Source organism: Sipha flava, unplaced genomic scaffold (genome assembly GCF_003268045.1).
Source record: "Sipha flava isolate LNK unplaced genomic scaffold, YSA_version1 36_pilon_pilon, whole genome shotgun sequence".
NCBI lineage: Eukaryota > Metazoa > Arthropoda > Insecta > Hemiptera > Aphididae > Sipha > Sipha flava.
In genome coordinates, this window is record NW_020273076.1 from 4,092,700 (window position 1) to 4,104,880 (window position 12,181).

General features: G+C 25.2%; 2 protein-coding genes across 2 annotated transcripts; both read right to left on the minus strand.

Moving 5' to 3' along the window:
- Positions 1 to 343: 343 nt before the first annotated feature.
- LOC112687937 (5'-3' exoribonuclease 2 homolog) lies at positions 344 to 7,084 on the minus strand. Its single transcript, XM_025560933.1, has 20 exons — positions 6,720 to 7,084; positions 6,526 to 6,653; positions 6,343 to 6,454; positions 6,099 to 6,272; positions 4,990 to 5,152; positions 4,758 to 4,916; positions 4,050 to 4,357; positions 3,686 to 3,904; positions 3,067 to 3,135; positions 2,672 to 2,998; positions 2,521 to 2,610; positions 2,296 to 2,452; positions 1,870 to 2,044; positions 1,574 to 1,630; positions 1,439 to 1,507; positions 1,236 to 1,364; positions 1,110 to 1,162; positions 762 to 1,026; positions 602 to 692; positions 344 to 517 (listed from the first exon to the last, which is right to left on the minus strand). The coding sequence occupies exons 1-20, from the start codon at positions 6,792 to 6,794 to the stop codon at positions 473 to 475; spliced, it is 2,865 nt and encodes a 954-aa protein (XP_025416718.1). The 5' UTR covers positions 6,795 to 7,084; the 3' UTR covers positions 344 to 472.
- A 1,357-nt stretch (positions 7,085 to 8,441) lies between these two features.
- Positions 8,442 to 12,181, minus strand: LOC112688045 (fructose-bisphosphate aldolase). Its single transcript, XM_025561064.1, has 6 exons — positions 12,047 to 12,181; positions 9,618 to 10,008; positions 9,366 to 9,556; positions 9,067 to 9,295; positions 8,766 to 8,965; positions 8,442 to 8,699 (listed from the first exon to the last, which is right to left on the minus strand). Exons 2-6 carry the CDS (start codon positions 9,994 to 9,996, stop codon positions 8,604 to 8,606), a joined length of 1,095 nt encoding a protein of 364 aa, XP_025416849.1. The 5' UTR covers positions 9,997 to 10,008; positions 12,047 to 12,181; the 3' UTR covers positions 8,442 to 8,603.

Below are 12,181 nucleotides of genomic sequence, written 5' to 3' on the forward strand. Positions count from 1 at the left end.
TATTTTTAGTATGTTTTTTGAGACTTCATAAATTATAGTAATTTAAATGTTTACTATGTACATTTGAAAACTGAAATTTCAATATAATCACCACATATCATTATCATTTTTTTTAATTTTTGTGAACCAAATAATCAAAAAAATAAAAAAAGTCAAATAATTAATTTTATTCATAACATTTAATCAACAAGATATTAATGATAATAATGTGTTTTGGTCTTATCAGAGTTTAAATAATATTTAACATTGTAAATCAATACATTTTGTAAAACTATTGGTTGTGAATGGTTAGTGTTCAATTGTAGAACTTAATAGTCTACTAAAAGCACAAAAAAATGCATAGTTGATAATATAAAGTTATAATTGTAATGTCAATAATGGAAGTTTTTTCATAGTAAATTTTGGAATTTTGAATTTTAAATTGTGAAAACATATTATAATTATAATAAAATGTACTAACAAAATTATATCGTCAATAATTTCGATGTTGATTATAACCATGAGGCCTTGGACCACCCTGTTAAAAAATAAATAAATAAAAATTCTATAATAATTGAATATTACAAAACTTATTTTATTTTAGACTATTTAAAATACTTACTCTTTGTGTAGCAGGATTATATGGTTGATATCTACTACTTTGTGATCCTCTATTGGTTGAATTATTATTCCTATTGAATGATGGTCGAGGTCTATAATAATAATAAAAAAAATTAATTATTTAATTATTAATTTAAATTCATTAAAAAGTTAAAACTTACTGAGAATTATTGGCTAGATAGCTATCAGTAAAATACCCAGGTCTATCATTTGATTGTTGACCAGATGTATGGCGAGTTCCATAATTTGGATATGCATTATTGTCTGATCTATAAGAGTTGGAATTTTGTGGACGATTATATCTGGCTGAATTATAACCACCATTTGAACTGTGATCATTTCGGAAATATTGGTTTTGTTGGCCTTGATTTAAATGCCAATTATTTTGTTGACGTGGACCATTTTGATGTGAATTATTTCTATAATCTATTAAAATAAAAAAATAATAACATTTGTTATGATTATAAAAATAAATAACAATTTATTAATCAGTAATAAACAATATTTACTGTGTGGTGGTGGAACAGCATTACTATTATTTGTATTTCTATTTGTATAATGCCTACAAGTAAAATAAATATATATGTAAAATATTTTTTAAATTGATTATTATTTGCTTATAATTTTACAATTACCCTAGCGCTCTGTGACCAGATATGGCTAATCTTCCACGTTGGTTAGAATGAGTCATACCAATCATAGGTCTCCACGATCGAGATTGTTCTTCTTCTAAATGTTTTGGTTTTAATACCCTAGGCGGTTCTCTATTTCGTAATATAAAAAATTAATTTGATATTTAATAATTATATTATTTATAAACACAATAGCAAAAACTCACACAACTCCTTCGAGTTTATTTGCTTTAAAAATATAATCATCTCCATAATTAGGATCTTCAAATTTCACACTAAATAAATTTCTATTAGAATACATTTCTCAATTTAAATTTATAATAAAAAAACATTAAATATACCATATAACTTGATTTGATCTTATAACATTTAATCCCATAACTGGAGATGGAAGTGATCTAAAATAATAATATTGGTTACAGTTATCAGCTAATGGTGATAGAATAATTAATACAGTAGAGATCACATATAACAATACGATTTTACCCATGTTTGTTGATAAAACTTATAGTTTTAATATATTTGCTATGTATTAATTCCAAGAATTAACATTAATTAGTATGTCATTGATTATAGACTATTTTCTACTAGTACCATTAATACTTTTATAAACAGTTTTTACTAATGTTATTATTACCCTCCAATTGTAACACAATCATCTGCCAACATAACTTTTCCTTCCATACCATCAATAAGAACAGATGTTAAGTTTTGACTATTGGTTTTATCTAGGGACAATTCTTTTAGTAATCCATACTTAGCGTTATCCTCTTGAATATACAAACGATCCATGCCTTTCACATTCCGACGCCCTAAATATAAATATTTTGAATAATGAAGATTTAATACAAATAATACATCAAAAATTAATAGTTTAATAAACAAATATGTTATTTAATATATTAGCATATTTTAAATAAAGGGTTATTTTTAAATCAAATTAAAAATTTGCAATAAAACCCACTAAATAATGATCATAAGTCATAAGTAAAATCTACCATTATCACCTAGATTTATAAACAATCAAAAACATGAATATTAAGCAATAAATTTATTTACATACTTTCTTCAGGAGTCAAAAGATCATAATATGGTTCCAAAGCCTTATGGAGTCTTATTTCATCAACAAATGGTAATAATGCAACACCTTGCCAAGCAAACTTTTTGCCATTTAAATCAATTTTAAAATCCACTGGATAAAAATCAATTATTGTTGATTCCTGTAAAAAATTAAGAAATTTTTTAAATATATATAATCTGTTTATAAAATGTCTAGTAAATATATTACTGGATCACTCATTAAAACAGCCCAAGGTTGAGGTACATGCTTGCTACTTGCTGCTGGAAATACACTCATAAGTTGTTCTAAAGGACGGAACTATACAACATTTAACATATTAATCATTAATTTAAGTTTATTAAATTCTGATAAAACATACGGGTGTTGTTCCTTTTTCAAATTTTGTTGATAATGATGATATATTAAGAAAGTCAGATGCAAAAGGTGCATAATGGTATGGGAAATACCATTTCCAAGAAGGACAACCTTGATAATAATACTGAAGAACCCAACATAAGCCACGTACATATTCCAACGCCACTCTATGTCTAAAATCACTATTGGTTCTGTCTACATCAAATTTTGACTCATAGTAACGTTCTTTAAAACCATCTTCCCATAAACGAACTTCATCAGGTGTTTCTTGTTCGTCATCTGAAGATTCATCATCTCTTTTACGTTTTTGTCTTTGATTATTTTCATTATCCTATAAAATTAAAATATTTTAATATATACAAAACATTATACTTTCTAAATATATTTAGAGGTACTAACCATACTTTGTCTTCTCATTTCATCAATAGTTTGTCTAGGATTAGATACTGGAAATCCTACATTTGGGGCCTAAGAAAAACATAATTTTATTTCGAAAACTCTTATAAAATTTATATAATAACTTAGACAAATGTTTAGTTGAAATGTAAATAATTAAGAGGATTATCAATATCAGTTTGGCACATTAATGATCCTTGGAGCATTTTTTCAAAGTGCCTCAGAATTGTTATATAAAATGCAAACATTTGAATTTAACATATTCTATCTACCACTGACATAAAATTTTATTTTTTTAATCATTTATTAAATATAAATATTAAAAATTACAACACAAATTAAATCAAGACTTAGAGAATACCATTATAAATATATACATATATATATATTAATAACATTTTAATCTAGGGCCATAAATTTTCGTACTAATATTTTTTGTATTTTTCTATTATGATGCAGTTTAAGTTAATTTGTTTTTATGTAGGTATACAAATAAATATATCCAATAAAATATAAGAGTGGGAACACTAGAAATCTTAAGTTGGTAAATTCAAAATTTTAAAAGCAAAAAAAAAAAAAGGATGCTGATTCTTGCTTAGCTGACAGTAGTTATTATAGTTACCGATGGTGCATATTGACCTCCTAATACAAAATTAGGAGCACTCTTTGAACGCATTAATTTTTCTCGTTTTTCGCGTCTTTTTTTTAATCTATTTCTATCAGCAAACATTTTTTCAGTTTGTTGTCTTCTTTTAAAAATTTCATCTTCAGCCAAACCCAAATCAGACATAATTAATTGTACTCTATCCAAATTCACATCGCCATTAAGGGTCAAGAACCCCTATAATGAAAGGAAAATGTAGTATTTATTACATCACTAATTAGTTATAATATACAGTATATATTTATATACATATTAGTATAATATGTAATATTATATACTAATATATATTTTATTAATCTAATTATAACCATAAAACAATTACCCCAGTTTTGTACACTGTCTTTTTATACAAAGACACTAGACGATCAATTGCATTTTCTCGTATTTCCAAAGAAGGCAAATGAGGTAAAAAATCATTACCAACAAAAAAACACATGAATACCCAGTCATCCAGAGCTCGTTCAAACTCATATTTAAATGGTAAGTTAGGCATTTCCAATTCTCTTTCTAAATATTCACGTAACACATTCAAACGTACAAATATAAACTGTACATCAGTTGCAAATGCAATAGTTGATCCATCACTGAATGCTTCTTTTTCTAAGCCTTGACAATCCTTCATTTCATGTCCTAAAAATATTGTTTAACAAAATGTTTAATATGTCTAAAATATAAACATATACAGATTTTTTTTTTAGTTATAGTTTATATTTGCATGTGTAAATGGGCACAACAAAATAATAAAAAAAATAAATACTATTTAAACTATTCATTGATGTATTGAACAATCATAAATATGGAAACTTCATCTAGAATAAGCATTAATGAGCTAATATTCTGATGTTAAATTCTTGTAATAGCAATTCTTGCTATCTATTATATTTATAAAAGTAGATTGAAATAAAATTAGATTGCTAAATTCAAAATTATAATAAATATTTATAAATTAAAATCATATTTTAAAAGTATATTAAAATTAATTATTTTCATAAACCTAGTTACAATATTATTATAACATGCAAATCGTTACCCATTTGACCACACATATCACAAGGCTTAGGTTGATTTGGTTTAAATTCTTCTCGGATAATTGTAAAATTAGGTTCATGTGTAGCAAGTCCCAACATAATAAGATCAGCATCAGCACCACAAAGAACATGCTGTGTATTTGGATCATGATTAGGTTGCGCTAAAAATTCAAATAACCATATTATATTCAACTTAAATTAACAATTTAAAAAAAAAGTAAATATTTACTTTACCTCTTTGTTTTCTTATAAAATTCATTATTTTATGTTCACCTTCTCCGGGAACATTAGCATCTGACAGTATCACTTTAATACCTTTCCATCCAGGATCATTGTTTAATCGATCATGAATATAATAATGCAGGCAGGCAGATAATTTATCCATAAATGGAGTACCCTATTTATAAATTGAAAATATATAAGTATTACATTTAAAATTATAAATATTGATTAGTTTTTTATTTTTATATATTTATTTTGCTTCTCATAAATCAAATAATTTTTAAATAAAAACTCATATATTATTTATACAGTAAAAATATTATTACACAACTAATAAAAATATAAAATAATCAAATATTCATCATTATTTAATATAGCTTAATTATAATAAATGGTCTAGCTAGGTCAGCACATATGCTGTGCATTCTTATTTTTGTCTACTCTCAAACATTATAATTCTAATATTATTCTGAACATTCATCACAATTCTTTAATTACACAATGAACATGAAGCATTTCTCTGTTTAATCTTTTGTATCCAGTTTACACTAAAATCAATATTTTTATGCAATACTTATTCAAAATACTTAAACCTATCAACCTCCAAAAACAGTTATTCTTGTGCATTGTGATTATTAATTAACCCTAGAACACATACCATATTCTACTTACTGTTAGTCGATTTGATAATGCAGGTCTTATGTGATTTACAGTCAACAAATAACTGTTAGCATAGTAATGTTTTATATATTGTTAATGACACAAAACAAAGTATATGAAAGATAAATAGGGGATGTGTTCAATAAACATACTAAAAATAATTTCTATAAAATCATCAGAGTTTGTCATATTAACAAATGGTTAGCATTCTAGGATTAAGCTAAGGGCTTAATGCTTAAACCCGTACAACCTAACCTTACATTTATCCATATTTTGGGAAAAGGATTAGAATATTATCATAGAAACCTTAGGGTTATATAAGATAATTATAACGAGGATGCATCATATTGATAGCCAGAACAAAATTTCATTTTATGGAATAAGGAAAAATGTATGTACAAGGAATATGAAATGAAATATTGACAATTTTTAATCCAACCTATTTTCTAACATAATCTTACTGGGGTGATACAGTTGCTATCAAAATGTTCTCCTTTAGGCTTTTCTGGTGGCAATATAACACCAGCTTCTATTAAATTTTTTCTAACACGAGATAATTCTTCTGTTTTTTCTGTTGTCTCTTTAGATGCCCTAAAACGTCTTGATCTTTGTTGGTTCATTTTTGCTCTGGGTGCCTATAAAATATTAATTAAGTACATATTCATTTTATATAAACCATTAATAAATAAACAATGAAAAACTAACCACTCCATCAATAGCCATGTACAACACTTTACGAGGCCTTACAATTCTAAATAAACGATCAATACATTCAAATATAGCGATCATCATTTCATCTTCATCTTTTGGGGCTGGCCTATAAAAAATAATAATATCAGTAAAACAATAATTTTAAGTATCTAGGTCAACCGATTTAAAATATAATACTTGTTTTCTGGATGTGTACAAGGATGTATAATACCATTCATGTCCAAATATAAATTGTCGAATTCAACACCATTAGGATTAGGCAAGGATGTGTCCATTGGTATTTGTTCTCCATTTACATCAGTGGACTACAAGATTATGAATACTCATTTTTAAATGACAAATGTAAATTTCCACAATAAATTCTATTATACCTTTTGCTCAATACAATTGACAATAACAGATGGATACTTCCTAGTTAACCATCTAAAAAATGCTGGAACACCCATTCTGAATTCTGGGTCTTTAAACAATGTCCACTGTTAATAATAATTGCTCCGTTTTGAAATAAAAAAAAAATGTTTATCTTAGTAACTAAATTATTTTTAAATGAATATTGATCGAATACTAATTCCAGTATTGAATTAACTATCCAGACATCAAAATAAAGTTATAAATCATAAATTAATCTAAAAACATTTATATTATTAGTTGAGCTAGTAGCATAACTACCGTTAGCCATTTTATTAAAATCCAATCAGCCAGATAGTGGTTTACGCTACGAAAACACTATAATTCATACTTGCATAATAAATGCATTCACATGCTGTCGTAATTTGTACACAAACAGTTACAGTGTAACCAACTAATACTATTATTCTTTAAAATACTTCAAGATTGATAAAAAATTACATCATCAAAATCATGATAGAGATATCTCTAGTCTTTATGATTAAAATCACAGTTTTAGAAGATAATATATCTTCTAAGACCGTGATCAAAATATTAAAACTAGTGATGGGCATAATCGAATGATTTCAATCATCGAATTATTAGTATTCAAGAAATTTTTTTAATCACGAGATGTCTCGAAATAATTATTCGAAATGTTCAATTGAAATATAATATATAAATATAAATATTATATAATTTTAATTATAAACGTTCTGAGAAATTTTTGTTGTTTTGTGGAACATACATTGTACAATGAATTGATGATTCATAATAAGTTATTAAGATTTGATAATAACTTACTGAATTAAATCATTGAAATGAACGGATTCAAATTAATTGAATCATTAGATTGAGTTGAAATTCCCATCTCAACAGAGTAATATAAAAGAGGCAAATATATTTTGCAAAAAGAAACTAGTAATAACTATATAGACTTTAAAATGATTTTTAATAAAAATGGAATGGATTATAAATTGGTATTAAAATGTTATCAAAATTCTACAAATTATCTTTTAGACAGTCATTATTAATTGAGCATTTTCAATCCCCTATATTGATTTAGTTATTAAATAGAATACCTACTTTTTAATACATTATTTTTTCAATAAAAGTTTTCAACTTTTTTTTTTGTATAATAAGTACAGTACAAATAGAAGTACATTTTCGTACAAAATATATAGTAGAAACTTCATACATTTGGAAATATTATATTTTGTATTCTTCTAGAGTAAAAATGGTATTAATAACATTTCTGTATTTGTGATTTCTACAATAACAAGTGCTTACAAATTTAAAGCCATTCAAATTTTTAAGTAAGGATATGATACTACTAAATACAATAAAGATAAATCTAAACTATAAAATTGTATTTGCACACAATTTTTAAAATCTAGAATTTTTTTTTTCAACAGTACAAATTGTTTAACTGTACTAATAATTATTGTATCATAATATTTATCATATTATTGGTAAATTTAATTTCTAAATTTAATATATATTGTTCACATTAGTTATTTTTATACCTCATTAAAGGATAATTTTTAACATCAACATTTTATATTGAAACATTTAAACTCAACAAATTATAAATTCAGACAACTAATTTAGTCAACTAATTATGTTACAAAAATTTACTAATAGGATTAATAGTTATTAAACAATACATATTCTACAAAAAAAAAAAAAAGAAGTTGAATGGAACATATTTTTCGATAATATATAATATTTATTTAAATCTTTTGAACAAATCTAACACAAAAATAAAAAAGATGAAGAAAAGCTGTTGTGATAATAAGTGTTTATATTTTGGTAACGATTTTCAAATCTGCAGATGTTGGAGTATTTATGAAAATATAATTTGTTAATTAATATGCATGATCTTTAACAAAAAGTCCTTGAGAACCAGCAGAAGTTTGTACAGAACCAGCTTCATATTTGCCCAAAGCTGCCAATTTGTTTGCCTAAACAAAATATTTTAACTTTATGTACTGATAACAATTAAATTAATTTAATAAGAAAATACTAACTAATGCTCTCTTAAGAAGCTCATCTTGAGCTGTCTTGATGTTTTCTTTCTTTCCTTGCCATGCCTTCAAGACTGATGCTTGCAGAGCACGTCCATAACTGAAGCTCAATGCCCATGGTTTTTTGGCATTGTACTTATTAATTGCATCTAAATTCACAGATGCTTCTTCTTCAGTTTGACCACCAGACAAAAACATGATTCCTAAATATTTAATTAATTGTTAAACATAGAACAAATTTAAGAACGTTATTTATGAATTAAATATCAAATTATTTTTAGTTAAAAAGATTGTTTTAAATTACCAGGAACTGCTGGTGGAACTGTGCGCTGAAGAGCAGTTACTGTAGCTTTAGCAATTTCGGCAGCTGTAGCTTTCTTACTAGATGACTGTCCAGGAGTAACCATGTTGGGCTTCAAAATAGTACCTTCCAGATATACATGGTGGTCATTCAGAGCTTTGTATACTGCAGCCAATACAGTTTCAGTGACTTTTTGGCAACGTTCCAAATCATGATCTCCATCACACAATACCTATAAAAATATTTTATTGAACATGAATAATATATTACTTTAATATAATTTTCTAAAAAACCCTATGTACCTCAGGTTCAACAATTGGAACAATACGATTAGCTTGACAAATTGAAGCGTATCTGGCCAATACATTAGCATTTTCCAGAATAGCTTGATATGATGGAATATTCTTACCAATCTTTAAAACGCAACGCCATTTAGCAAAGTGACATCCATCCTTTTTGTATTGAGCACAACGTTTACCCAGATCATCCAATCCTAAAGTTAAAAAATAAGTATTTAAACATTTTTCTCAATTCTTATTCACTTTTAATTTTACCTTGTGTAGTAGTTTCTCCTTCTGAGCCAAATAAGTCTACAACACCCATATCAACCTTGATTCCCGGAATGATGCATCGGTTTTTAAGGATATCAACAAATAATACACCATCGTCACTTTTTTGGTAAAGAGTCTCGTGGAATAAAATTACTCCAGAAATACGATCGTTTAAAGGTTCATCAGCAGTAAATAATAACTGTCGGTAGGCACGACGATTATCTTCAGTATTTTCTACTCCAATATCTTGAAGGCGTTTTCCCATGGTTGATACAGATTCATCGGCAGCTAATAGACCTTTACCATCAGCAACCATGGCATTAGCAATTTGACTTAATTCTTTTTGAAGTTCAGCAGATGGGTATTCAAAATAAGTAGTCATTTTGATGCTTTTCTGAAAATAAATATATTTAAATAAATTATAAACAATTATTATAAAAGAGTGAACTGATGTATACTAAACTTTATGATAAATACGCTCAAGAAAAAATGTATACATATTATTAGGCTCAAAAAAATTTTAAATATGTGTCAAATTGAAAATATAAGTATATATTATTAAATAAATAATGATTATTTTGAATGAAAATACTCTGAAAAATAGTATAGTAAATTGTGGGTGTTATAAAAACATACTAACTGGCTGAATAATCTTACAACCCACATATTATAAGGTTCAGATTTTATGACTTATTAACAATAAGAATATATTTTAATAATGGATTGAAAACATTAAATATTAGATTACCAGTTTAAAATTAAATTAATTTATTTTAAAAAATAAAAAAATTAACCAACTTTTGTTAGGAAAAATTTTGCCAAATTAAATATAATTTTCTTTAGCATTTTAATTTTTCCCAACAAATTAATAATTAATGATATTAAATTAGAAAATATTGTTAATAAAACTATATTGAAAATAAATATACTATAAGTAGCAAGCATAGTATACTTAAATATTAAAATTGCATATCAATATAATATCACTGGATATATGCAATATCGAAAATCATGAATAAATTGAAGTAATTAATTGAAAATTATAAGAAAATTATAGGTAAGTTACTTTCTTGTTTAAAAATATAATTTTTTTTCTTATTAAGTAGTAAATATTCAAATTACATATTAAAATTAGTCATTTCTGGGTAAGTCATTTATTTATTTAGTACTTATTATAAATATTTTTAAAAAAAAGGTAATAAACATTAAATAACAATCAAAATAATTCAGCAACTTACTAGTAATTATTATTAAGTATTAATATCAAAAAATAATAATACAAATGTTACAAGACTGTTAACAGCTAATATACACACTCACTCTTGCTCAAGTTTAATTTTACTGACACATTTTAAACTACTAATGATAATTAACAAGGTGACCTTTAGGTATATTATAAGAATTATTTTGGTGATCTTAAAATAACCAATTTAATAATGTTTTATATATATATATATACAATCATATTCATTACTGTATGTAAAATATTTATTGAACATAGTTCAATATAAGAACAGATTTAAAATAAGTCATAATATTCTATAAATTATTGAACATATCTACCAGTCTTATAAAATAAAACAAATAATACAATCTCAAACAAATACACAATATTTATTTAACTAAACTAAAATATGAAACTATATATATATATATTAATTTTACTTCAGTTATACGTACAAAGAAAAATAACAGATTTGTTGTTTTTGTAAGACACAAGGGTGTATTAATTGTAATATTATTATACATGGTAGGTACCTATGTTGATAAATTTAAAAAAAAGTTTTTATTAATATTTTTCAAGCATCAAATGAAAAAAGAACATTATTTTAGCTATACCTGGTTATTATTTATTTTGGGTAATTTGAAATATAAATTATTTACACAAAGCATGTACCGATAACAAACCAAAAACTTTTAAACATAGTCTAATAGCCAATATTTAAATATTTAATTACTCATATAAAACCATATATTCCAGAATATTGTTATTCCAATAATCTTAATACTTGATAAAAATAGAAACCAAAAATCCAAACAACTTTGACCTGTCTATGACCTACAAATAGACTGCAAGACCAGTATTTGAACTTGAAAATAGGCCAAGCAACAAAAGTGACATTGAATAATAAGAATTAGAAATAAACTAGTGACATTAACACGCATAAACAAAAATAAAAATATCACAAATAATAACTATTTAATCCAGAAAGTAAACTTAATTAACAAAACATAAAATATAATAGATTTCCTAAGTAACGCCTAATCTTAAGCCGTAAGGTGTTTCCCATTAGCGAAATTATCGTGAAAATAACATCAAAATTAATTTTTAATAAAAATACTAAATGGATAATTTAACCATATACATCACCGTATTGTAGAAAATAAATCATTATAATACAACATTAAGCGAAAAAAGTTGATTAACTTACTTGTTTGTATAACGTTGAAATAAAAACTTGAATTCGATATAAAATCGAATGATGAATGCAACAAAAACAAAAGCTCAGCTTTAGGGTAAAATAAGACCCGTGAATGAAGTGCGCGTGGAATGAGAAAAATCAATG

Coding starts and splice junctions, on each gene's coding strand:
- LOC112687937 (XM_025560933.1), bottom strand. CDS start 6,794: ATGGGTGTTCCAGCATTTTTTAGATGGTTAACTAGGAAGTATCCATCT. Junction 2,999..3,066: donor AAATGAGAAGACAAAGTATG/GTTAGTACCTCT, acceptor TTAATTTTATAG/GATAATGAAAATAATCAAAG. Junction 1,163..1,235: donor TCTGGTCACAGAGCGCTAGG/GTAATTGTAAAA, acceptor TTTTACTTGTAG/GCATTATACAAATAGAAATA.
- LOC112688045 (XM_025561064.1), bottom strand. CDS start 9,996: ATGACTACTTATTTTGAATACCCATCTGCTGAACTTCAAAAAGAATTA. Junction 9,557..9,617: donor AGGAGAAACTACTACACAAG/GTAAAATTAAAA, acceptor TTTTAACTTTAG/GATTGGATGATCTGGGTAAA. Junction 9,296..9,365: donor TTCCAATTGTTGAACCTGAG/GTACATAGGGTT, acceptor ATATTTTTATAG/GTATTGTGTGATGGAGATCA.